Source organism: Sarcophilus harrisii, chromosome 1, assembly GCF_902635505.1.
Source record: "Sarcophilus harrisii chromosome 1, mSarHar1.11, whole genome shotgun sequence".
NCBI classification, from domain to species: Eukaryota; Metazoa; Chordata; class Mammalia; order Dasyuromorphia; family Dasyuridae; genus Sarcophilus; species Sarcophilus harrisii.
The window spans coordinates 486,278,714-486,306,673 of NC_045426.1; the positions used below are offsets into that span (position 1 = coordinate 486,278,714).

The 27,960-nt window shown below is 32.6% G+C and overlaps 1 protein-coding gene across 1 annotated transcript in view; it reads left to right on the forward strand.

Annotated features, from left to right (window-relative positions):
- The window catches only part of CDH2 (cadherin 2), a 254,514-nt gene that overhangs the window by 207,886 nt on the left and 18,668 nt on the right, over positions 1–27,960 (forward strand). The window contains exons 12-15 of the mRNA XM_031946492.1: positions 3,501–3,734; positions 4,272–4,505; positions 6,218–6,357; positions 25,699–25,863. Of these exons, the coding sequence (XP_031802352.1) occupies positions 3,501–3,734; positions 4,272–4,505; positions 6,218–6,357; positions 25,699–25,863 (773 nt within the window). The remainder of the gene's footprint in view (positions 1–3,500; positions 3,735–4,271; positions 4,506–6,217; positions 6,358–25,698; positions 25,864–27,960) is intronic.

Consider the following 27,960-nt stretch of genomic DNA (forward strand, 5'->3'; position numbering starts at 1 on the left):
TTATAGTCCCTGTCTTTAGGCATGAGCTGAGTTATAAGAATTGAGATGTGAGTCTATATTATTGGTGTTCAGTCATTGCAGTCTTGTCCTACTCTTCATTGACCCCATTTGGGGTTTTTCTGGGAGAGGTACTAGAACAATTTGCCATTTCCTTCTCTAGCTTATTTGACAGATGAAGAAACTGAGGCAAACTGGGTTAAGTGACTTGCCCAGGGTCACATGGCTAGAAAGTGTTTGAGACCAGATTTGAACTCAGAAGATGAAATTTCCTGACTATGTCCAGTATTCTGTCCTCTTTGCCATTTAGCTGCTCAAACAAATAATAAGAAAACCTTAATGAGATCCTAAGGCTTCTTTTTTTTGTTTGAAGATATGGACTTCAGCATATGTTTGAGAATATCTAGTGTGGTTGGCAGTCAGCTTTTTTGGTGTTTGGGCATTAAGGCCAAATTCAAATGGTTAAGGCTGCAGGCTAAATATTTCCAAAATTTGATAATATACTTGTTCTTGAGAGTTTAACCATTGTAGAATTGTACTCGGCAGAGCCATTTGAAAATAAAGACAACCACCACCGCAACAGTAAACCTCTGGTTTCAAAAACTGTAAAGATTTTAAAAATCTGTTTCTCTTAGACTCTGTCAGGATATACAGTTATAAAAAAAAATCCCTTTCATAACTTTCAGGAAGAACTGTTTCTAAGAATTCTCCTCAGGAATGTGTAATACATTTCAGATTACTTTTTATAGCAAATATCCTTGATGACAGATCCAGTGTAACTGATATTTCTTGGCCCTACTGCTATGTAAATTGGTGTTCAAGAACTTTTTCAGTGACTTCCACTGAAATAATTTCTGCTTTGTCCTGTCAAGAGTGAATCATTTGTGTTAATCAGGAAAGGAACCATCTACGCTTATTTTATATTGTGCATGAGTAAGAGAAAGCTTTCTGTCTTCTTTGAAACTAAAAACAGTCGAACTTATATGTACAGTAGGTTATAGGGGTGTATACTTAGGTTCAGAAATGTATGCCTTAATTTGGCAGCTTGGGACATTCATTTATTTTTCTTTTTTTATGAGTTCATGGGTATGTATGGTTAATTGAAATCTGATGGTCAGACAAAAAAGGTATGTGAGTTTTTTTTTTTTTTCTGTTTTTAAGGCTCTTTTACATATTTTGTTCTCACTATTTCTGTGTTTGTATTCCCACACATTATATATACAAGGGGAAGATATACATGCACATATGTATATATACACACACATATATGCACATGTGTATTTAAAATTCATGTTCACAGTACTTTCTGTGGATTTGTAGAAATAGTACACATATATTATAAAGTTAGGAGGTTTGATTTTTGAAAATTGTGAAACTCTTTATGGTACTATCCCCCCTAAAAAAAATTACCGGCAACCATGGTATCCATGAATTAGAATTATAAATTTCATGTACTAGAAGTCATGTGTTTCATTGGAAAAAGTATGCTTTGAGGCCTCACTCAGTTTTTAATGTTTGTTAAGGTACGTGTGTGTACGCATATGTGCATATGCACACATATATACATATACGGAATATCCCAAAAGTCTTTGTGCAGTTTTAAGCTTCTGAAACATAAAAGTATACTAAGTCATTTGGGATACTTTATTTGTATGTATGTGCATATTGTATATATGTTTGTATATATATTTTATCATGATATGTAATTGTATTTATTGTGTATCTTGCCTTTTTTTCTGTGCATAAAAAATTTAAAGCACCTTAACAGTTTGTGGTTCTTTTAAAAAAATTTTCTAGATTCATTATTCATCCTTCAAGCTCTGTTATAACAAACAGCACTATATGTGGTACAGGGAATGTAGAATAGCTTAAAGTTCTTCAACCTTAAAATTAAGAGAAGTATAGTAACTTTTAGAAATAAAAAGGCAATACCCCGGTAGTGCAGTCTGGGGGCCATGATTTAAGAAGGACATTGATGAAGGAAGTGGAGACTGCCCAGAGTAGGGTGATGAGGATAGTATGGTAAAATGATTTGTGAGGATCAGTTGGGCTGAAGGAACTTAAACCTTGGAGAAGAAAAGACTCAAGAGGTAACATAATAGCTGTGCCATTGTTTTTTGTTTTGTTCTTGTCTCCTTGGCCTCAGAGGTCAGAACCAGGGACAGTAGGTTGAAGTTGCAAAAGGCACATTTAAATCTGATATTGTTAAAATCTTCCTAACATTTGGAGTTTTCCCAAAGTAGAATGGTCTGCCTCTAGAGGAGGTGATTTCCTTCTCCCTAGAATCCTTAGAATCAAGTCTGAATAAGTGCTGGTCAGGTGTGTGATAGTGAGGAAACCTTTCATGTATAATCTGGACAAGATGGCAACTAAGGTACTTTCTAGGTTTTCAGATTGATTCTATGATAAATGCATTTGTCAGTTATTAACCTATTTCTTTCACATTTTATCAACCCATCTCTGCTTCAGTTGGGCAAGTCCCTAAAACATGCTACCCACATGAGAGGTCATTTCCTTTTCTTTTCATGTCAGTTATTATACACAGCAGCTTCTTCTGATATTTGGTTCAGCTCCTTTATTTCTTAGGGCAATTTATCCTCTCCATGACAGTATTCTCAAACCAACCTCACCCAACAATAATCATTTCATTCAATTGAACTATATATGGCACTTCATCTTTTTTAACTTCCTTAGGTGTTTAACAACTCTACTAGAATGGGACTATATTCTTTCTGAAGGCAGGATGTTAAACCAGTTAACTTATTATTTTCCAGTATTAAGACATATGATTTTTAAAAATTTAATCTGTTCTAAACTAAGTGATACTCTGATTCAGCCTTCCTTAAACCCAACCTATATTCTATACCTTAATGATCCCCAAAGCTGAAAAAACAATTAACAAAACTACCCTCAAGAATATTATGATGTAGGGCAATGGGGAGAAGATGTACCAAGTATAATACATGTTAAAAAGCTCTAGGATAATTTAATGAAAATTTAATGAGGGAGTAAACTCCCCAATTCTTGCACTGGCAAAATTGGTGGGAAGTCTCACATATTGTTTTTTAAAAATGACCTCTCATTGGTTTTTTTGAAATTGTATTTTGCTTTGGCTGGGGTCTTTATTTAACTCCTTTTCTGTTCCTCACTTTATCTTTATACAATGATAGGAACTTGTTAGATACGATATAGGATAGACTAGAATGCAGACATTTCATGAAACCATAGTGCATTGTTGGTAATAGGGGCCACATTATCATTCCAGATGTGAGAACTGGAGTGAGAGCTCAGGTCTCCTTTGGAATGAGGCAAGCAAAAGACCAAATTTCCAATAGCATTTAGCCCAGAGACCCTGGCACAGGAGTTTTTGAAAGGTTGCATAACTAGAAGGGCAAGAAATTTGAGATTTAAGTGCTTCACAGCAGTTGCAAAAATTTAACAGTTTGGTTTTAATCATTATTATTATCATCATTAAATTGTTTTATCTTTATTTCCCCTCCAAGGAATTCCTCCTATGAGTGGAACTGGCACACTGCAAATTTATTTACTTGACATTAATGACAATGCTCCCCAAGTGTTACCTCAGGAGGCAGAGACCTGTGAAACTCCAGACCCCAATTCAATTAACATCACAGCACTTGATTATGACATTGATCCAAATGCTGGACCATTTGCTTTTGATCTTCCTTTGTCTCCAGCAAGTATCAAGAGGAATTGGACCATCACTCGGCTTAATGGTAAAAGCTAGTTAATTGCTTGGATGTATATGTGGATAAGAGGTTTTTAGAACAGAAAATCTTTATTTCATCCTTAAATCTTCTGTGATTAAAAATATCTTAACCATTGTCAGGTTTAAAATAAGATAATTCTTCAAGACTGCTCTCAAAGACTATGGTACGTTAAAGACTATAGCCATGGAATATAATCTCAATTTGATGTTAACCAAGATGGAACGTCTTACGGTAAAGTTCTAGGGATATTGGAATACTAGTTTAACTAAATAAGGAAAAGTTATAAATTAGAAGTCTGGGCACTAGTTAATGAATTTTTACCAAGGATGACCCATGAAATAAGATATTGTTTCAAAATACCTTCAACGAAAATATTACTAGTATATTTTTTAGGAAACCTAAAATTGAAAGAAAAATAATCCTACTACCTTCAGAGCTGTTATCAATCTTTGTATAAATTTAGTTTTGCTTAACATAGATGAAGGTTTTTTCCCCATATATAATGCATTAAATTCAAAGCATTTTTTTTTCTTTTTAAAATAGGTGATTTTGCTCAGCTTAATTTAAAAATAAAATTTCTTGAGGCTGGTATCTACGAAGTTCCAATAATAATTACTGATTCAGGAAATCCTCCCAAATCTAACACTTCTGTTCTTCGAGTGAAAGTTTGTCAGTGTGACTCCAATGGAGATTGTACTGATGTTGATCGTATAGTGGGTGCTGGACTTGGAACAGGTGCTATTATTGCAATTCTTCTTTGTATCATCATCTTACTCAGTAAGTATATAACTCTTAATGTGAGTAACTCTTACATCAAAAATAAGGATTTTGAATTTGCAAACATGAAAATGATTTTAAAAGTTATCTTGCAAAAGGTTGTTTCATTCAAAGATACCTGTTCCAGCTCTGCCATCACAGTAAGGGTTAAATCTGAAAAAGAACATGACAATTTTCAGGACTTTTCCAAAAATTTTTGTGCCAGAGTGCTAGGTGCTATAATTTTTATGTCTCTCCTTCACCCTCCCATATACCATAATATGTCAAACATTCCTAACTTTTAGTACTTATAGGTTGACTATAATAGCACATATTTTATAATTTTAAAAAATGAGTATATTACTGCCATTTTCTTTCCTTCCCATAAAATCAATAAACAACCTATACCAATTATACAAGAATCAAAGTGATGCTTCTGAAGTGCTTCATAAGAGTTCTGTTTTCATGTATACATATATGGATATATGCATGTGTACATATATGTACACATACACATTGAACTTGATGATAAAACATATTACATAGTTCAATTAACTCACTTTATAATGAAATAAGATCAAAAGAATACCTTTTTTAGAACCACTTTTCAATCACCAGTTTAGTGGAATGCAGGAAATTAGCCATTGGAAGGTACTTTTGGCACCACTTCTAAGTATGGAGGTTTTAAAAAAAATAAATTGCCTAGGCTCTATATTTTATTGTAGAGTTGTACTGGGACTTGGTTTATTGTGTGATCATGTTATGCACCAATCACTTTTTGAAAATGTCAGCTATTTCCTTTATGTTTTCTCCATTTACAAGTGGTCTGGTAATTTTACATTTCGCCCCTTTTTCCCCCCAAGTAATTACTACATAAGGAGTGGAAGGAGGTAGAGTATGTATGTCTTATACTTTTGGCTATAATTTGAAACCTCTGTGCTATACTCATAATCCATTCACATTAGATTTACCAACAGAACAATGCCAAATGAAATCATGTATCTGGCTTTAAAAGAAAGATATTTATTTTTATGACCAATAGTAAAAATGTGCTAAAATGTAGTCATTAAATTTTTTTTTCCCTTCAGGATGTAAAATGATCTCCTTATTTTTTTTTTCTTTATAAGGCTTATTTCTAGATGTAGAATCAAGGAGAGATTTCTTTTCTAACTAAAATGTGAACATATAGGCTTTAGTTTGAAAAGAAAGCCTAAACAGAGGATAGATTGTGACAAAGTGTGAAATTAATTTAGGGAGAATTTTAATCAAGGATTTTTAACACACTTTAGTGGACAGTACACTAGAGTTGAACATGAACCTCTTTGGAGAATTGTAGCTCTTCAACTTGGCATAAAATAATATGAAGTATGAATCATGAAGGTCCTAATGGTATTCTAACTTATGAAGCAATATTATTTTTAACTCATCTAAAATTTGCAGTTTGGATTAGAAAACAAAAAGCAGTATGGTACAGAGAAAAGATATAAGTTTCTCTAGCTTCTCTATTTAGCCATGTGACTGTGGGCAACTCACTTATTGTTTCCTCAGCTATAAAATGAGGACTAGTTGACTCATAGTTGGCTGCAAAAATTTAATTAAATTTAAATAAAATTTAATTAAATAAGGTATATAGGTGCTAGTTAAAAAAACAAGTTTTGTCTTAAAATATGATAAAAGTTTTTAGGATTTAAAAATAATACTCTGATTATATTTTTCCTTCATTTTCCTGCTAGTTCTGGTATTAATGTTTGTTGTCTGGATGAAACGTCGCGATAAGGAACGTCAAGCCAAACAGCTTCTGATCGACCCAGAAGACGATGTAAGGGACAATATTTTGAAGTATGATGAGGAAGGTGGTGGAGAAGAAGACCAGGTGAGAAGCATATTATAATTTAAAATATAAAGACATCAATATACTTGTCACTGTGCATCATTAGAGATGTGGGAAATGATTTCAAGATTCTAGAGCATGCTGAAATTTCCTTTATATCAATCTGTGAATTAGAAACATCCATCTAAATTCATGAATTGCCTTTATTTGGGGATGATTGTATGTTTCATTTAAATTTTTGCCATATCAGAGAATCACATTAATGTTTTTATCCATTCATAGTTATTGGCAATTCCCAAATGCATAGGAATTCATAATAATTAGGCTAAATCCAATTTGAGTAAATTTTAACTATCTTTCAATCCAGTTTAATTCAGTAGACATTTATGAAGAATTTGCTAAGACCTTGTGCTAAGCATTAAGGATTTAAAAACAATCACAAAACTTTAATGGGTTTTACACAATGCCAGGCACATAGTAGGCCCTTAGTAAATGCTTATTGATTTGATAAAGAAGTCCCTGCCATAACCTGAGTTTTTCATTTTTCTAGACTGTACAAACACAGTCAGGGAACATTTATTTAATGCTTGCTATGTGCTGGGTTAAGTGCTAGGGAATATAAAGAAAGATAAAAGAACTTTTTGAAGAACTCACTATCAAATAAGGAGTCAACATCCAAGTGACTGTGCACAAGTAAGCTATATAAAAGATAAATAAGTAATACATAGTGAGTGAAAAGTGCATTGAGAGTAATAAAAATTAATTTGGGGAAAGATAAAATGATCATAAAGCCTCACCCTTCTTACCTCTTGCTTCGACTATTGTAGTAGCTTTCTAATTGGTCTTTTTACCTCAATTTCTCCTCTACATTCGCCATATATTTGTGTTGTGGGAACATCAGGTTTTCAGGAAAAATTAGAAGAAGAAGAAAATCAGAGACAAGAAAACCAATTAATAAGCTATTTCAGTAATCCAGTTGAGCGATAATAAGGTCTTGAACAACAAAAAAAAGGAGTTTATGAGTCTTCAGAAAGAAGGTGATAAATGCAAAAGATGTCGTGAAAGATATAGGACTTGTGAAAGAGGAAAATCTCAAGGATAATCCTAAAGGAGTAGCAAACTGGGGTGATTAAAAGTATGACTATCAATAGAGATGAGAAAGGTTGGAGAATGAATAGGTTTGAGTGGAAATTTCAATAAATTTTAGTTATGTTAAATTTAAGATAATTTTTTTTTGTTTTCTTTAATAAAGCTTTTTATTTTCAAAACATATGCATGGATATTTTAATAACATTGACCCTTGTATTGCCTTATATTTCAGATATTTTCTTCCTTTTTCTCATCCCCTTCCCTAGGTGGCAAGCAATCCAGTATATGTTAAACATCTTAAAATATGTTAAGTCCAATATATATAAAATATTTATGCTGTTCTCTTGCTGAGAAAAATAAAATAAAAAAAGAAAGTAAATGAGTAAGAAAACAAAATGCAAGCAAACAACATCAAATAGGCTGAGAATGTTATGTTGTGATCCTCATTCAGCTCCCACTGTGTCCTCTCTCTGAGTGTAGATAGCCTCAATCATAAGAAAATTTATTAAATGTTGAAGAGGAGATTTCTAGTTGGCATTTGATAATAAAGGACTAAAGAAGAGTCCCAAAGAATTGGAAAAAATCAAATGTCCCAATTCTCAAAACGAATAAAGAAAATAGAAACTACACATTCTAGGTGATAAAACTTGACTTGGATTTCTGCAGAAAATTCTACAAAAATCCTTGAGGAGAGGGTTGGTCAATACATAGAAAAGAAAATAGTGATTAAAATGATTCAACCTGACTTCATCAAGAAAAAGTGCACTCTAGATTAATTCTGTTATCCTTTTTGACAAGATTACTGAGTTAATAGATGAAAGAATGCTGCAGTTAATTTTCTTTGATTTTTATCAAAGCTAATCACTAACATAACCCATGCTATTCTTGGGGAGAATGTAAAGAGATGTGGACTAGACAGTAATCCAGTTAGATCCAAAAATGGTTGACTGGCAGGATCTAGATAGTACTTGTTAGTGGTTTAAAGTCAGTGTGGAAGAGGCATCTTATTTTTAACCCAGGTAACTATATTTAGCCTTGTGTTTTTAAATATTTTTATCAGTTATTTGGGTAAAGGTATGGATGGTATGTGAAAGATATAGGACTTGTGAAAGAGGAAAATCTCAAGGATAATCCTAAAGGATGGTATGTGTATCAAGGGATAGCTAAGTCACTGAATGACTAGTCTGGATCCAGAGTTATCTTGGCAGATTAGAGAATTGGGTTAGATAGTTAAGTCTTTCACTAAGGAACAAAAAAAGCAGCTTCTCACACATAATCTGTGGTAGATACAAGTTAGATATCAGTTGGTCTTAAGAACACCAGGTAATTTTAGTGGACTATAAGCTCTGAGTGAGTCACCAGACTCACTGATGAGACAACCAAAAAAGCTAAAAAGATCATGGGATGGATCATCTGATTTTCTGAATATTTGGGATCTTTTCTTTTGTTGTTATATTTTTATTTATTGAAAGGAATGACTCTGGACGTGAAAAGGGAATAGACCTTAAAGTGAAAATGATATAAAAATGAAAGATAGTACTAACATTTTAAAAATAATCTGAGTAGGAATTTGTGGAAGATTTGTTTGTTAAAACACGTTTTTTCCTTACATGTCTTTGTATATGGGAGAATAGGTTGTATGTCTTTATCCGAAAATCAGATGAACAGAAACACTTTCCTTCCCTATTTAAACCATCAGATAGAATATGAGAAACACTGTCCCATCTTATAGTCTAGAAGATATGACTTCACATCCTGCCTCTGATTTGTTCTGACTGTGTGGTCATAAGCAATATGTTTTAACTTCTAAGTGACTCCAGGAACTCTCCTACTATATGTTAAAGACAAATTACTGATTAGAATTTCCAGAGATGTCTTCACACTAGCAGGTCCTTATAGCAGTAAAATCATAAATCTGGATTTCAAGCTGTCATAGAAAACACACAGTTTTTATCTGATGGGATCTAGCTGATATAGATATGTTTATTTTGTATATATATGAAAGATAGACATATATACTAATTTAGTTTTGTTTATAAAGAGATGACACCTGATTTTCATATCTTTAGACATTTTTTACTTTTCTAGGATATATAAATTTGTTTGTTTCCTAACTTTATTATTCCCCTCCTGTCAGTTAATATTCTTGTGTTTCATGAATCACATCTAGACAGTATTACTAGAAGGAATTTTGGGTTAAAATTTTAGGTGGGGTTTTATTTCAGAGAGATGTTTGAGATCTTTTTTTGTTTGTACAGGAAAAGACTCTCCTTTGCTCTTTATTTCTTGCTGTTCTGTCCTAAAACTCTTTATGGTATAATTAATTTTTCTTCTGTTCTCTAATCTAGGCATTATTTGATTTTTATTTGTTTTAATTTTAAGATTTTTTTGTCTACTATATTCTGAAGTTATATGGTAACTTAGCTATACAGTATTCTGAAATTATTTTGTAACTTTTATTTTTAGTATTCTCATAGAATTTCAGCAGACTCCCAACAAATGAGAGTTTCATAATCACAGAGTAATTTTTTGGGTTTTTTTTTTATAGCATTGTTGACCTTAAAGGAATTTTATATTGCAAATCAAGTACAAATTGAGTTGGAGAGAGTGAAAGAAAATGATAGCTCTAAAGCTGGAAAGAACCTTAGTAGGCCTTTTTGTTTTATAAGTGAGAAAGCCAAAACCAAAAAGTTCAAAATAACTTCTTAAGGTCTTGCATGCAGGATTTATAACTTGATGAAGGATTTGAATCTAAGTCTTCTGATTTTTTTCTTTCCCCTATATTTTGAATCCAAAATAGGCAAATAAGCAAATAGGCTGAAAAAGTTAAAAATACAAATTAGATATTCTCCAATGGCTAATAGATTTAAAAGCTGTAAAAAGTGTGTATTCATTTATATCTAAGGAAAAAAAAGATTTTTTGTTCTTGCTTTTTTAATTACCCAGACCCAAGTCTCATTTGCTATCCTTACAGTCTTATGGGAAGTTATTGATGACCATTTTAAAAATTCAGTTGAAAAAAGGGTGATGCCAGGACAAGAGAGTCAAAAGTGAATGAACTTATTGTTAACCTTTGATTTCTTTTTGGTTTTTGTTTGTTTTCTTTTTTAGGCCAGCTGTCCAAGCCAGTGAAATGGTTTCATCTGGCTAGAACTTAAACCACCAGCTTATTTTGTAACTCAGGGTCATTTCATAGTTATAGTTTTCAAAACCTCACTCATTGAGCTGTTGCCACATATTTAAAATGAGGTATCGCTAGTGCCAAGATACACACATAGTCATTTTTGTGCTTCCCAACAAACAATTTTAAGCATCAGTGGGAAAAAAAATTTCTGCCTGATAAAGTGAAATATTTGACTCTTCAACATAGTATAGGATATATTCTGTGTTAATCATTGAAGTAGAACAGAGGTAGCTATCTTCTTGTTCAGGTTTCCATTTCTTAGTAAGGTATCTTTTATCAGATTCAGTATATGTGCTTGCTTTCATTTTAAATTATACTTGGTGGTTTTTATTCCATTCTGTCAGTTTTTCATTTTATGGATTGGCTTTTTTCCTTTTTTTGTGCTTGAATGAAACAGGGCATATATCAGGAAATATTAGTTTCTAACTGAATTTAAATTCATTTCCTCTTTTCCCTAAATAGACTTTATCTTTCTGTCTTTTAGAATTGTTAGAAGAAATAGATTTAAGTACAAAGTATTTTAATACATTACAAAATAAAGGAGTTAATCAGATATTGAATAGGGTTTAACTTGCCATTTTCTTTCTACATTCCTTTAATAAATTAAAAAAATCAAATTTTGGAAAACATTCTTTATTCTCTTTGGTGCCAGTGTGACACTAGTTCTGTTGAGCAATTTGATTCTTAGATAGGTTCATTAAGAATTGTTATCTAACTAGGTATCATTATTATATTATTTTTTGAAGCAAACTTTCTTAAATAGTATTCCTACTATAGTGGGATTCCTTTTACAATATTGGTGTCATAGAATAGTAGTAACAATGTCAATACTAGATTGTGATCTTAATAAAGAAGATTTTTAATGTATATAGGTGGTCATTTTCAGGGCACATGAGCACCTACTGATAAGGCTTTCCTACAGCAACTCTCAGATGCTGCATCCCTAATACCTCTAATTCCTCTAGGCCATTGTAATTTTTTCCAGCTGTACTTTTTTTTTCCTTTTTTTGTTTATTTATTTATTTTGGAGAGGGATTTGGGATTAAGTGACTTGCCAAGGACCACACAGATAGTGTTAAATGTCTGAGGCCAAATTTGAACTCATATCCTCCTGTCACCAGGACCAGGGCTTTATCCACTGCACCACTCATCTGTACTTTTTAAGTCATCCAAGGTATATCTTTATCTCCTGAAGTAGAAAAGCTTGTCTTTGTTTCTCTTGAGCCACTGAAATTTGAAATGACAATTTTTTTTTATCCCAAGATTTTAGTACCAGGACCTTGGTTTGGTGCATTCTAAATCTTTGGACTCTCTCTTTTATAGGATCAGAGACAATATTTGATCTTTGTATGTAGTTGTAACTCAAAGAACTCCCATTTTAAGGTGGGCATCTATACACAAATAATATTATACACACTATATATATATAGATATATAATATAAATGGAAGGCAGTCACAGGAAATACCTAACCATGAAACAGGGAAGTCCCCAAAATTATTTCTTTCAGGAAATGTGATTCAAGTAGTCTTGAAGGAAGTCAGAAAGCCAAAATAAGAAGGGAGAACATCTAAGTCTGAGCAACCACCACTGAAAAGAAACAGTGTTGGCGATATTAGTGTCACATATGATGAATATCAAGGAAACTAGTGTAGTTGGATTATAGAATAGGTAAGGTAGAAAAATATAAAATGACTAGAAAAGTAGGAAAGGGTCAGAATATGAACAATTTAATGTAGGTTTTTACTTTACAGGCACACATCACATTGTATTTCCCACACCAGCATCATTTTGCAATCTCAAAACATCATTAACAAAACATTACAAATAAACCCTATCCCAGTATAGCAATTCAAAACCCTATTATGTCATGCTGCTGACCTCCCAAGTCCCAGGTTTCTGTGGAATGAATTTTCCCTTAAGACATTGTTTCATATAATATCATGCTTTTATAGACCAAATTAACTATTTTAAGTTTATTCAATAGGCAGTAGGGAATTAATAAAAATTTGAAGTCTGGGAAGAGACATTACCAAACCACTGCACAAGAAAAATTACTCTGGTAGTTGTATAAAAAGGGAGTTAAGGGATTGGGGGTAAAAGAGAGAGTATTGTCCTACTAGAATATTATCCTGGCAGTCTAGTTGGTAAGATAGGATGCAGTAGGAACAGCAGTGGTTATATAGGTATGAGTGATGTGAGAATGGTCACCTGTCCTGTAAAAGAAGGTTTATACTTGTTCTGGATGACTCAAGAAGGTATAACTAAGGCTGTTTGTGTAGAAATTAAAATAGATATGATAGTTTGAGTGCAGATAGTTTGAAGTACAGAATCCTAGGGAAAACACCTGTCTTAAAGGGTTAGGCAAAAGAGCTCATAGAAGAGAGAGCTTAAAAGAAAAAGTTAGAAAGACAGAAGGAAAACTGTCCATAAAGCCAAAGGAGAAATATATGAATAGGAGGTGTTGATCAGCAGAGTTAAAAGGACACAGAAAATAACTGAAAAGGGTACCATTAGACTTGGTGATTAAGGAGGTCACTGCTAACCTTTGGGAAGATATTTCAGTTGAATATTAGCGTAATGAAAGCTAGGATGTAAGGAGCTGATAATGATAGCATGGTCAAGCATTGATTATAAACAACTTTTAAAAATTGGCAACAGAAGTTGGGGAAGAATGAATAGTAGTTTGATGGAACTTGGTTAAAGAAAGATCTGTTTTTCAAGTATTGGGAAAATTGTATATTTGTAAGAACATGGAAGCAGTTAATGAAAAGGACAAGTCAGGTGATGGTTGACCTAAGTTTCATAAGGAGGTAGGATAAAATGAGATCGAAGGTTTAAACAGAAGGATGAATGATAGTGATGAGAGGAGGAGCAGATACTTCTATAAATGGAAAGAAAGAAGGACAGCATATGTGATGATATAAAAAAAATTAAGTGAGTCAGAATCACACAGGCAACAGTTCATTAGGCTTAGATTAAGGAACACGAGTTGGAATCTTGCCTCCCATACTTTGAAAATGAAGAGATTGGACTTGATTTCTGATATTCCTTCTAACTCTAAATCCATGATCATATGATCCCTGAATTTCTTTTTTTTTTTCTATCTCTTCAGTTCTGTGGGTTTTTAAAAACAAAGGATGCAGAGGTGGTTCTATTTTTTCCTCATCAAAATAGGAAGCTAAGTCACCAGCTTTAAATGTGAGAAGACAAGATTTTAGTTAAGACTTTGAAGCAAGACAATAAATAAGGTTTAAATTACTTAGTGTAGGGAATGGGATATGGGCTAGTCAAATAAAAGTAGAAGGATCACTGAGCAATAACCAAGACACATTCAAGATTATAAAACATAAATTTATAGTGGATGAAATTAACTTGATTTGATGACAGTGTCTTATGATGCTTAGTTACCTGGGACCAAGAACCTTAAGTGGTAGAATGATAAAGATTGTCTAGGACAAGAAGAACAAAAGATGAGGAGGTAAGAAGTTATTATTGACACTTTAAATGATATCAAGATTAGGAATGAAAACAAATACAGCTAGTTCAAGATGGACTATAAGAATATGGATGAATAATTTATAAACCCATTATAAGTATCTTACTTACTAAAGTAATAATGATAGTAATGAAAAAGTTTCACCAAATATAGCAAATTGAAAAATACTTTGAACTTCATTTTACAAAATATGTTACTTTTTCCTTAATCATTTTATTATTCATTACAAAATAAAATTTGATATAAAGCTTACTTGTCAAAATCCAGGTTGACTAAATTGAGTTTGTTTTTTAAATGCTCTTATACAAATACTTATTTTTGTGAAATGTGAAAATGTGAAGCTAGTGATAGTTGAACATGTCATAATTCAAACGTCTAAATCTCAACTCTTGAGTCCCCTAAGCTTGTCTTTTATGAGATGATTGCATAAAAGTTGTGACAAATAATATATTTGGTAAAAGGAAATCATGTTCTGCCTGCCTTTTTTTCATTCATTTGCACATGATTAATGATATGAAAAAATCATTACTAAGTAATAAAAATAGCATTTATTGATTGGATGGCGCTGTTCCAGACACCATGGGGCCAACATATACATGTCACATTAAAATTGAAATTAAGGGAAACTGAGACATAAGGTTTTGAGTACATTTAGTTTATTGGTCTTTTTGAAAATTTGTTGAAAAATTGGTTGAAAATTTATACTTCAGTTTAATATAGTTCTCAATATCAGCAAAATTAAATGATGTAATTTCATGGTACATTATGATCAACCTTTGCTTTGCTGGGGAAGATGATTTACAGAAATAAATTTTAGACAGGGAAGAAATGTGTACCCAGTAATTAATCCCATAATATAGTGCCCCCTGTGTACAAATGACCAGGTAGTATTTCTGTTAACTGCATCAGTCCCTCATTGCACTGATCTTTGTCAATTCATTTCATCAAGTATTAACTATTTTTTATCTATCAGGCACTGTGGTAGGAATGTGAATAAAAATGTAACTACTTCTACGCCCCAAAAACTTATGTTCTACTAGAAATATATAAAATGGATATATAGTAATTAATTCTTAGTCACTCTATCTGACATTTAAAGCCTTTCTAATATGGTTTCCTCCTAACTTTCCAGATTTCTTTTTCATTGTTCCTTTTTCACTTATTACCCTGTTATGGCCCAGTTGTCTTACTGTTCCTCATATTGGGAATTCCAACTACTGTGTATTACAGGTACATTTAATTAGAACTGGAAATTGTATCATAATCTCATTTACATAAAGCTATGAAAGGTCCATGACTTATTTGGCAATATTAGAGTAATATTATATTGACATCTTCTCACTACTTACCTCCTAGGAGTATTGTGAGGAAAACACTTTAAAGCATCAATAATATAAACGGATACATTTTTTAAAATTATGATCATTTATTTTCATGTACTGAGCTGAGCAGTTTACAAAAATTCTTTCAAGCTCTTTTCTTTTGCTTCTTGGAGCTTTTCCTTTTCTTTGTGGATACTCAACATGGGGAATAGTTTTCGTTCTCAAATTATTTCTATGTGCTTCCCTCTCATTATGTTTGTTTCACAACCTATAATATTAGGGCATTTTAAAAGTGAGGAATAATCTAAATATTATGCATAATTTTAAAAATTTGGGTGATTATCCCCATGGGAGAAAACTGTTTAGGGTGAAGTTTTCTTTCTTGGAAAAATGTGTGACTATTCTTTGAATCTCTAAAGAGATTTTTTTCACTTTTCTAGTGGCACTTTTCCTAGGTCTCAGATTATCAGACTTCACATTGCATTCAGGGTGGGTATGTACATAATTTCACGTAATTGTCACTACATTCTTGATGTAGACCTGCAATTATTTATAAGCACAGGTACAAATTCTGCCAAGGTAGCTCAAGAACATTGGTCTACTTGAGCAGAGTTCCTACAGTTCAGTTCTGTGGCAAGAGTAGAAGCATAAAATTGTGCTCAAATGGAATTAGCAGTAAATGTAGGGACATTCTCACAATTTTTTACTCAAAAGACCAGAACTTAAGTATTTGCCCAGTGTAGCACATTAAGCTAACCAAATTTTCTAAAGCAAATTAACAGTATCATTTTCTGGCAAAAGTTATTTAGTTGCTATCCTTTATTTTAGGGCAACTAGGTGGTATAGTGAGATCAAGTGCTAGAATCAGACCTGAATTTAAATCCAACCTCAGACACTTTGTAACTATGTGACCCTGGACATGCATTTAACCCTGTTCACCTCAGTTTCCTCAGCTATAAAATGAGCTGGAGAAGAATATGATAAACCACTCCAGAATCTTTGCCAAGAAAACACCACTTTGGGTCACAAAGAGTTGGACATTACTGAAACGACAGAAAAACAATAAAGCCCTTTCTCTTAAGCTTAGTTAGGCTTACTGCATTGCCCTCAAACCCAGAAATCAATAAGTAAACCTCATTCTACCCTCCAAGAACTGATTTCTACTTTATTTGGATATATGGATAGCATTATATATTCAAATATTTTGTTTTCTTGATGGTTTTTGTTTTCTATCTAGAAAAGCAGAAAGAATACTGGCTCTGAAATCAATGGACCTGGGTTCAAATACTACCTTTGATATTAATTAGCAATGAGACTTAGGGCAAATCACTTAACCTCCACAGGGACTCAATTTCTACATTACTGAAATGAGAAGAGTAGCTGGCTCCTAAGTTCCTTCTAGCTCTTATGTCTTTGATTCCATGACTTTCTCTTGCCTTCTAGATGGAATCCTCCTTTGAAAAACAGTTCAATAAAAATACCAAGGACGGAGAGTGACAAATTATATGACATTTTACTTAGGAGTTTCCCTCTGTTACCCCACTCCCTATAAGCAAGGAATTAGGTTGAATTATCTTTTTCTCTGGGATCTTGATAGAATATTCCATTAATAAGAATTCAGCTACTATTTGTGATCATTTCATTTATACTGTTATAATTATTGTATATATTATTCTCTAGGTTCAGCTTACTTCGCTCTGTATCAATCTGTATAAACTTTACTGTATTTCTTACTTATTGGCTCATTTGTGTAATTCCTTATGGAACATTACATTTATGCAATATAGTTTTTTGGGTTTTTGTTATTTTTCTCATTCCCTAAGTCATAAGTACCAGATTTATTTCTAGTTCTTTGATAACACAAAGGTTACTGCCATGAATATTTTGGTTGGTATTGAAGGTTTATTTCTGCCTTTTACTTCCTTATGGTATATGCATCATTGAATTACAGAATATAGACAGTTGAGTCCCCCCCCCTTTTTTTTTTGCACCATTACAGAATGAATTTCAGAAAGTTAAGAATGTGTAACAGCTTCCCTAAGAATACAGTACTATACTGATCTCACAGTCCCTCCAGTATTAATTATTCTCTTTTTATTCTACCCATTTTGCATAAGGCAAACTTAAATCTAAGAGGTGTTTTCATTTATGTCTCTCCATTGAGAGATAACATGACATAGGGACTAGAGAGCTGTTCTCAGGAATGGTTCCATCAGTTTGGACAAATCATTGGTTTAACCTCTCAGTTCTGTAAGCAAGAGCTGTAGGGAAGCTGGAGATATGCATTGATATAAATTTCCTCATCTAGAATGTCCCTATACAGATCCAGTGCCTATATCTTTTCTTGCTTTTAGTGATTTGGCATATTATTTTTATGTGGTCATTTGTAGTTTGTAATTCTTCTTTTGAAAATTTAATCATTTCCTTTAACCAATTTTATCTATTGGGCAATGGGTCAATCATAGCCTTTGAAAATTTATTGGGCAATGACTCCTGGTCTCATAATTATGTCAATTTCTTGTATTTTTTTGTACCAGGGTTTTATTGATGATATTTTATGAAAGGATTTTCTTACCATATAAGTTCTTGTTTAATTGTCTTTATTGATTTTATTCATGAAAAAGCTTTTAAATTTTATAGAGCCAAAATGATTTATTTTAATTTTTATGATCTCCTTTATCCTTTGGATTGGTGTTTTGTGTGGTCCAGGGTTACCTAAAAACCTGGGTTCCCATAGATCTAGTTCAGTCATGGAGGATTGATCTCATAGACTTTTTGGCTTGTATCCTCACCATAAAAACTATGGGGACAATATATAAAATAAAACTTAGATATAGTCCATTTTTAGGGTTTTCAAAATGTAGATAGCAGGAGTCTCTGCTTATAAAGGCAGTCTACTATATGGGTATTAGATATGGAAGCAATTTTTTTCATTCTCCAGCATAGGAAACTAAAAAAACTCCAAAGCATTAACCTTAGCTTATGGGATACACACTGAAACCTAAAACACTATAATAGCCATTCATTTTAAAACGGCAACAGCATGCTGAGAATGGTAAACACTCTATGGGAATGTAAACATATATTTCCCATTAATCTTGGACTTTCACACTCCAAACAACTCTCAATCATATGGAGATTGATAAGATCCAGATATCCTGCCATGGACAACATGACTTTGATCCTCAAGCTTCTGGACAGTCTTTTTTTTCTCCATATTGTATGCTAGTTGCTCAAAAATCACTTTTCGAGAGTCCAGTACTGAACGCTCAAACTTGGAAACCCTTGAACTTAAAATTCTTACTTTCTTGGCAACTCTCAAGTAAAACAAATAAGAAGCATTTAATTAAGTACCTATATATGTTAGGCATTCTTCTAGTAATTGGAACTATGAAGGTAACAATGAGATGGTCTGAGAAAAATGATTATTAATAACCAAAAATTTAAAGAGATTCAAAGCCAGCCTTCTCCTTCCAAAATCCTGATTTTGAAAATTCAGTTTCTTAAAAAAACATTCCTGATAAAGAAATTGAATTAACTCTCTTCATTCAGTCTTGGTCAGACCCCACCTAACCTTACCAGGACTTTAATCTAAGATAGTGAAGTAGTCCCTTGTTTTCTACTCTACTTGAATGGAGACAGATCCTTTTTTGGAGATAGCCCAAGACTGGGGATGGTCTGATTTCTCCATTGGAGGTGACTTGATACCTCTCTCAGACCCTCATTGAACACCTTTGAAGAGTATATACTGTGTTCTTTGAAGAGTATATGAACTGAGAGCCCACTATCATAAATACCTTTGGTCTAAGAAAGATGGTCAAATGACCTTTTATTAATTTTTACTTTATTAGTAATTTTCTTTTATTAATAATGTTCTGGCCTTATTAATAAAATGATTGAATGAACCAGTAACTATGTCTCTTGAACATTTAATTGTTGCGGTTGGCCCCTCAGAAATCTCATTCTGCAGGTTCAAAAAGAATATATATTACTCAGACACATACAAGTACATAAAAATTAAATAAAAAGTAATTTGAGTAGAAGGCACTTGGTAGCTGAGGGATCTGGCCAAACCTCATATAGTAGGTAAGAGTTGAGTTGAACTTTGAAAAGAAGCTAGGAATTTTAAGAGGTAAAGTTAAAAAGGAATCTATGCTAGGTATGGGGAACAGTTTGTGCAAAAACATAGAGATGGAAACTGCAGTGTTATGTGAGGAACTTCAAGAAGGTCAATTAGGCTAGATGGAAAAAGGACATAAGGGCACTATTAATGATTTTATTATTAATTAATATAGTAAATAAGAAATAATAATGAAATAATTAATACTCAGAATTAAAACTTTAATAAACTAAAGCTGGCATGGTCAATAGGACCATCTGTGGAGGATTTTAAATGTAAGGTAGAGGGGTACTTTGTATTTTATCCTAGAGGTAATGAGCAACCATTGATACTTCTTAAGCAAGGAAGTATCATGATCAGATGTTCTTTAGGAGCAGCTTTAGGCTAACTGGAAACTGAAAGGAGAAGAGTATTCAAGCAGGGAGACCAATTAATGATAATATCAGATTATTGAGAGTTGAGTCCAGCTGATACGGGCCAGGTGAATGGAAATAAGTTATTATGGAGATGGAAATGACAAATATTAATTACAAGGTATGATCATCTACAAGGCTGGAAATATCCTTTATCAGGGTAACTCATTTCTGACCTATGGTCCGAAAAGTAAACAAAATAAGAGGAAGACAACTAGGAATTTGAAATTCAGAAATTCTCTTCTTGAACTATTCTGGACAAATATAGTTCATTTTCTGGGTACTTCTCCTCCAAGTTCTTTTTTGTCTGTTTCTCCCACCCCACCAGCACACACACACACACACACACACACACACACACACACACTTACACTTACTCACTCACTTACACTTACTCACTCATTCACTTTCCCTCCTCTCCCCCTCCCCCCCGCTCTCCCTCTCCCTTTCCTTTTTTCCTTAATTACTCTCTGGTCTAGAAGTTCAAGAGGAAAAAAGAGTTGAAAGGGTTGTTGATTGTTTCATATACTGGCAGTATATAGTTTACAGGGGAATGGAGGTCTTTGCTGTAAGAAATGATGACAGTGTTTGTTACAGAAAACCTGGGAATAGTTACATGAACTCATGCAAAGTTAAATGATTGGAAGTGGGAAAAAGCAGGAATACATAGAAACAACAGTATTCTGACAATGTTCAACTGTGAAAGATTTAGCTACTTTAATCATAACAGTGATCCAAGACAATCCCAAAGGCCTCATGATGAAAAATGTTTTCTACTTCCAGAGAGAGAACTGATGAACTCTGAGTAGAGTTTGAAGCATACTTTTTTCACTTAGGGCTTTCTGACTTTGAGGGGAGGGGCTGTGTTTTGTTGTTGGGTTTTTTTGGAAATATGACTAATATGGAAATATGTTTAATGTGATGTCACATGTGAATTGGATACCTTATTGCTTGCTCTCTCAATGGGTGGAGTAGGGGCTGGAGAGAGGGAATTTGAAACTCACTTTTAAAAACATATTTAAAATAAAGGGAAAAAAATAATCCATTTTTTCTGACTCTCATTAGGCCAGATATCAGGAAATATTCAGACTCACTCAGCAACAATCAGAATTTCCTGATCCAAGGACTAGGGAAACATATCTAACTCCATGGGAGGTATCCCATAGGGGTTCTCATCTCATCAAATAACCTGGGGGAGGACAATGTAGTTAATGGCATAGTTGTAAAAGGTTCTTGATCTAGTTCATATGTGATGGTTTTTAGGTATGACCTATTTTAGATACAAATTACATACATATTTTAAGTTTATATTGGTATTTGATATAAAATATTTGTCTAAACTTTACCAACCTGCCTTAAAAATTTCCCCATCAATTCTTATTTTTTTAAAAGTCATTTTGTCATAAAATAAAGAGCTCCCAAAAAGGGGGGGAAGGACTTCTTTATATGAAAATATTTATAGTACCTTTTAAAAAATGGAAATCGAGGAGATATACCTCAATTAAGAAATGGCTGAAAGTTGTAGTATGTGATTGTAATGGAATACTATTATACTATAAGAAATGACAAAGAGGTTGATTTCAGAAAAGACTTACATGAATTGATGTATAGTGATGTGAGCAAATGAGACATTGTATACAATAACAGCAATAATGTCTGATGATTATTATGGATAACTTAGTTATGTTCAACAATAAAATGATCTAAGATAATTCCAAAGGGAGTCATGATGAAAAAATGTTATCTATCTCCAGAAAAAGAATTGATGAAGTCTGAGTACAGATAAAGCATACTATTTTCATTTGTTTTAGGTTTTTCTTCTTTGGGTCTGTGTCTTTCACAGCATGACAAATATGGAAATAGGTTTTACATGGTTAAGGATGTATAACCTATATCAGATTGCTTTCTATCTCACAGAGAGTAAGGTGAAAAAGGAAGAGAGGGAATTTGGAACTCAAAAAAAACCCTTTTAATGAATGAAAAATTGTTTTTGCTTGTAATTGGAGAAATTTGATTTTTAAAATATGATTTTTGAAATTTAACAAGATAGTAGGTAATATTACCCTGGGAAAGCCACTACTTTGTGCCTCAGACACTGTCCCTTTTTTTTTATCTATAGCCCCAGAATTTATTCAAGGGCTTGGCATTTTAAGTATTTAATAAGTATTTTTCATTTATTCATGTTTTCTGAGGATTAGTAAATACTACTTTATGTACTAAATCAAATTGTATTGCACTATCAAGTTTACAAAATACTTTCTTCACAGACAGATAATACAATTATCATTTTTTAGATGAAGCAGAAGCTTTCATTCAAAAATAATGATTTTAAGGAATTTAAACAAATGGTAAAGGTTGTAAGACATTACAATATATGACATTCACTATCTCCATAGATTTTTATAAATGAGGCAAGAAATGTTGGACAGTTTTGTTATGACAATTGTCCTTGGGAATAAAACCGTGGACTTGATGAACTCTTGAGGCTCTGTTACCCCTATAATTTTATGTGTAATTCTTACCCTGCATATTGCAATTTGTGTGTTTTCTTGAATAGTGTGTGTTTAACATCATATGATTTTAAAGCTATTCAAATTAAGAGGTTCAAGTAGTTTGACTACCTTTTATGAGATAGAACTTGAATATAGGGTGGGGCCTTTTCCAGAGTACAGAGTAAGGATGGATGAATGTAGATTCAAATGAGAGAGAGACAGTTCACATACATATAAATAAATTTCATGTGTATGTATATGTCTTGATAATGGTTTTCTGGAAGTAAAAGTTTGTGTCTCATATTTGGGACCAGTATAAGAAAATTATAGCGTAAGGAGTATAAAGAAGACAGTCTATCCTGGCTTCTAATTTTCTATAGTGGTTTTTTTTTTTTTTTTTTTTTTTTTTTTTTTGGTCACCTTTTAAAATTGTGCATTGATCATCAATAATAAAACTGACTGTGATAATTAGAAATCAGTGAAACATTCTTGACACAATCAAATAGTTGTTGATAGTTGAGCCCTTTTTTCTCAGTAGTACCTAATTTTTCCAAATACATTCCAAATGCAAAAGATACATTCATTCATTTTTGTAAAGAGTTTGTCTTCCAAATTTTTCTCCCTCCCTCTTCCTTTTCCTTACAAGTAATCTAAGTTGAGTATGTGCAATCCTTTCAAACATTTTTTCATATTTGAAAATGTTGTTTTCAACATTTTGTGCAAGAGAAATCATGTTGTCAAGAGAAATCAAAAGGGGAAAAACCACAAGAAAGAAAAAACAAACAAAAACGTCAAAACACTATGTTTCCATTTACATTCAGTTTCCATAATTCTCTTTCTGGATGTGGCTAGCATTTTCCATTGCAAGATTATCGGAATTGTCTTGAATCACTTAATTGCTAAAAAAAAAAAAAAAAAAAAAGCCAAGTCTATCACAATTGGTCATCGGATAATCTTGCTGTTATTGTATACAGTGTTCTCCTAGTTTTGGTCACTTCATTCAGCATCAGTTCGTGTAAATCTTTCTGGGCTTTTTTGAAATCTAAATGCTCATCATTTCTTTTGGAACTTATTTCATTACATTCATATAACATAAATTATCATGCTTTCCCTAATTGAGGGATATCCACTAAATTTCTAGTTTCTTGCTACTACAAAAAGAGTTACTGCAGACATTTTTGTATAGATGAGTCCTTTTCCCTCTTTCATGATCTCTCTGGCAGATGCAGTAGAAAGACTGCTGGATCAAAAGGTATTCACAGTTTTATAGTCCTTTGGGCATAGTTCCAAATTGCTCTCCAGAGTGGTTGGATCATTTCACAATTCCACCTACTTTCATTAGTGTCCCTGTTTCCCCACTAATATTCATTATTATCTTTTCCTGTCATTTTAGTCAATCTAAGAGTAGTACCTTTTGAACACTTTCTGTACAATTCCAAGCACACTGCAGTTAATCTAGGAAACAATGACCCTGTCCTCTAGGTACTTTAAGAGGAAATTTCCCAGTTGTAGGAAAATCTTCATTTGTTGTTGCATACATTCTACTGTTACATAAAATTTTCTTTACAATAAAATATGTATTGGAAAGAATTGAATCAACTGTGTGCATTAAAACTATTCCAAGACTAAATCCTGTAATGTGTAATGAGAGACAGTTCTCATGTAATGGATTATACACTTGATTCAGAAGACTTGTATTCATGTCTTGGCTCTGACCCTAATTAATTATCTGAACTTCTCTTAAGTGTTTGAATCTCATTTTTCTCATTTTTTGTGTTGGGAAGATACCAAATTCATTGATGTCAGAAGTGTGTGTGTGAGACAGACAAAAAAATGAAAGATAATTTGATAATGCATCAAGCTTCCTAAAATAAAACTTGATGAAGGGCTGGAATAGAGAGACTAACATTGTCTAGGAAAGGGGTCATCCAAGTATCTGAGATTAGATCAGAGAAGGAGTAAGAGAAGAAGTCATAGGGTACTGAGATATGGGGGAATCTACAAAGTATGACCTCATTCTCTCTAGTAGAATACAAGATACATCTAATTTTTTCTAGTAGAATGCAATGTATGTATGAACATTTATTCTGAAAGATAGGGATTTGTGTACATTCAACTTGGTATCATAGACAATAGTATTTCTTGTGATTTTATTTTAATAAAATTTGTGAAAAATTTCAGGCTAGATTGGATATGGATACTTGGATTCAATAGAATACAACTGAATTTCTACACATTCTGGTAATATCCAAAGTCAGGATGAGAATTCTTTGATGTTCTAGACATAACATTTTGCAATATTACAGTTGTGGTGTGAATACTAAAAATATTTGCTTAAGTCTGGGAATATTGGTGAATTGTTGCTGACAGTTGACTTACCTGCATATTACTCATTTGGCTGCTGAAATGGAAATTGAAGAGAATACTGAGGCACATGTCCGTTTCTTCTGTTTTCTTCACAAGTCTTGACTTCAATTTTACAAGAGATAAAACAGTCTATTTTTCTAACAAAGTAAAGTGTGATTGACTAAAGAATGGATTAGTACTTCCTTGTATAAAGCCCTTAGCCCATAAAAAAAAATCCAAGATATTGGGCTGTGAGAAGCGTAACTGTAAACTGTCACAAGTCAATTTCAATTTTACACAAAATGAAAATTAGTATATTCTCCCCTGAAAGTATGGCAACAGATGTGAACCACATTTTGTTCTAGTGAAATAGAAGTTTTAGGAAACACATTGGTTCCTGTACAAATAACATTTTGTGATTAATTTTCCCACAATTTCAAAATAATGTACATAAATTCATAGTACATTCAGAAGAATTTAAACTTTATTGTATTTTGTACCTATATTTGCTTTAAAGAAGACTAGTGAGGAGGGAAACAACTTGAACAGTCTCTATTAGTATCTTTGCCTTGTACTCTACATCTATATTTTCTAGGCAGTTTTAGTCATTTCATAGTGCTTGCTACCTCATATCTCTGCTGTTTCCTAGTGGAAAATTGATGAGCAACATTGTAAAGCAGATGGGGCACAGACCGTGGAAATGAAAAACATAGAAGAAGGAGCTGTGTGAAAGAAATATTTAATCACAACATGGAGAAATCATAGTGGCAGGTTTTCCATTATGCTAAGTTTCAGTCATTTTTATGAGTTGCTGGTATATGGAGGATAAAGATTTTCATTTTCCATCTTGATTTTTCTTTTCATCTGTATTTTTCTTAAAATTTCAGTGGACATGCCTTTTTGATTTTGTATTTTGCAGGACTATGACTTAAGCCAGCTCCAGCAACCTGATACAGTGGAACCTGATGCAATCAAACCTGTTGGGATCAGACGACTAGATGAGAGACCTATTCATGCAGAACCTCAGTATCCGGTCAGATCAGCGGCTCCTCATCCTGGGGACATTGGTGATTTCATTAATGAGGTAACATTTCCTTAGGAATTTTTTTTTATACTAAAATGAAGACATCTGGATTATAGAAAGAAATTTAATCTCATAGTTTGGTACTTAATTAATTTCTTAAGTTTATCTTTTGATAGAAGCAGACAAAACCTTCCTTCACAAAAATCCTCAATTTTGCAGGCTTTGAGTTCTTTACAGGATATAATAATAAGATTATGAACTATGAAAGCTTAAAGTAGTTCTAGAAATGGCTTGTGTATCTTTCATTCACAAAATGACTTGGATTTGGAGAGACTCATTAATAAATGTGATGATATTTTGGGGAAATATGGCAAGCCATGAAACTGTCTACTAAGGAATAGCGACATGATTTGCACTGGTATAGAAGCTACCTATACTGAAAAATGTCATGGATTTCTTTTAAGAGGAACATTGACTTAGTAATAGCAGCCTAATTTAACAGAAATATCTTAACACCCAAAGAAAAAAATTGATTAACTCATTCATTTGTATTGATTACAATTTCAATGTAGTATCATCCTTACTTACAAGATCTCCAAGAATTCCATGGATTCTAAATAATAGATTTTTTAAAATGTCATATTTTCTAAATTCATTTATTAATGCAAATTAATAAGAAAAATTCATTTTGAGTCTCTTACACATCACCCTTCAAATTTTGAGGATAGTAGAGATTTGTACTTTCAAAAAAGCCCAAGGTTCCATCAGTTAATGAGAAGATCAAGTAAATTGGCTGGTATGTAAGTATATAAATACTTAAACATTTTAAGAACCTGTGTGAAAGGAGACTAATTTTCTGTTAAATATTACAGGTCTGATTTTTCACTGTGTAATTTTTTCCCACTACTAACCAAGAGTTATTCTATCATACTTAAGAGGTGTAGTAAAAGTTAAATTTATGTGAAGGCAGTCAATTCTAAATTATTTCTGTTAGAATTTCAGGACCAGAAGCCAATCAAAACAATGCTTAAGCTTTATTTCACATCTAGCAAATTTGCAAAGATAACAGAGGAAATAGTCCCTGTTAGAGATATTTTGAAAAGACAGGCCTAATCATTCATTATTGATGGAGCTATGATTTGATTCAACTATTTTTGAAAGCAGTCTAGAATTGTACAAAGAAAGTGCCTGAAATGTCCATAATTTTAATTCAGTGATTCAATTGCTAGTCATATACCCTCAGGAAATCAGTAACAAAAAGAAAGACCCTACACACTAACATATTAATAGCATCTGGAGAGAAGGGGAGGCAAGTTAGCAGAGAACTAGAAAACAATGCCCATTGACTAAGAAATGACTATATAAGTGGTTTACATGAATATAATAAAATGTTATTATACTGTAAGACAAGTGAACATGATGATTATAAAGAAATATAGGATGACTTAGATGAATTATCAATGAAATGTGAAAAATTTCAAGGCAAGAATTGCTAAAAATCAATGCTTTGGACATGTCTCTTTATCATAGTTTTGTTACAATGGAATTTAGAAGTAGGCTACTGATTGTACTTAACAGCCTTATCTAAAGTTCTCATCCTAATCCCAGACCATTATCCTTCCTCAAAACCCAAAGATAATTTAAACTCAAGAATTGAAGAACCCAGAATTTTTATACAATGGAACTGAGTCCATTTTTGTGACCTTTAGTAACTTATTAAGCATCATATGCTTATAAAAGATAGCTGTTTCTTGAGCTTTTTCTTTTAAATATGTGTTTTCTTTTCATTGCCAAATCCCAATCATTATGGTAACAATTTCCCTATGTAAGTTTTAAACTGTATTAAGTCTTTGAGTAAAGGTTTTATAACAAGGAAGGAATACATAAGTGGCTCTCTATTATCTTTAATTTACTAAAATGATGATTATTCCTGAAAATGGATATTAAATTTTGTTAACTTGGTAATAAATTTTTTTGGGTTAAATATATGTTTCAAATAATTAGAGAGTAAGAGGATGGCAATTATTTCCAATAACACGAGAAAATTGTCAAGTGAGTAATATGATCTCACTATCTATTCACCTCTATGAATCCTGCCTAATCTTGGTCAACTAATATTTTAGCCATCTCACTATACTATAATACTAATCCATACAT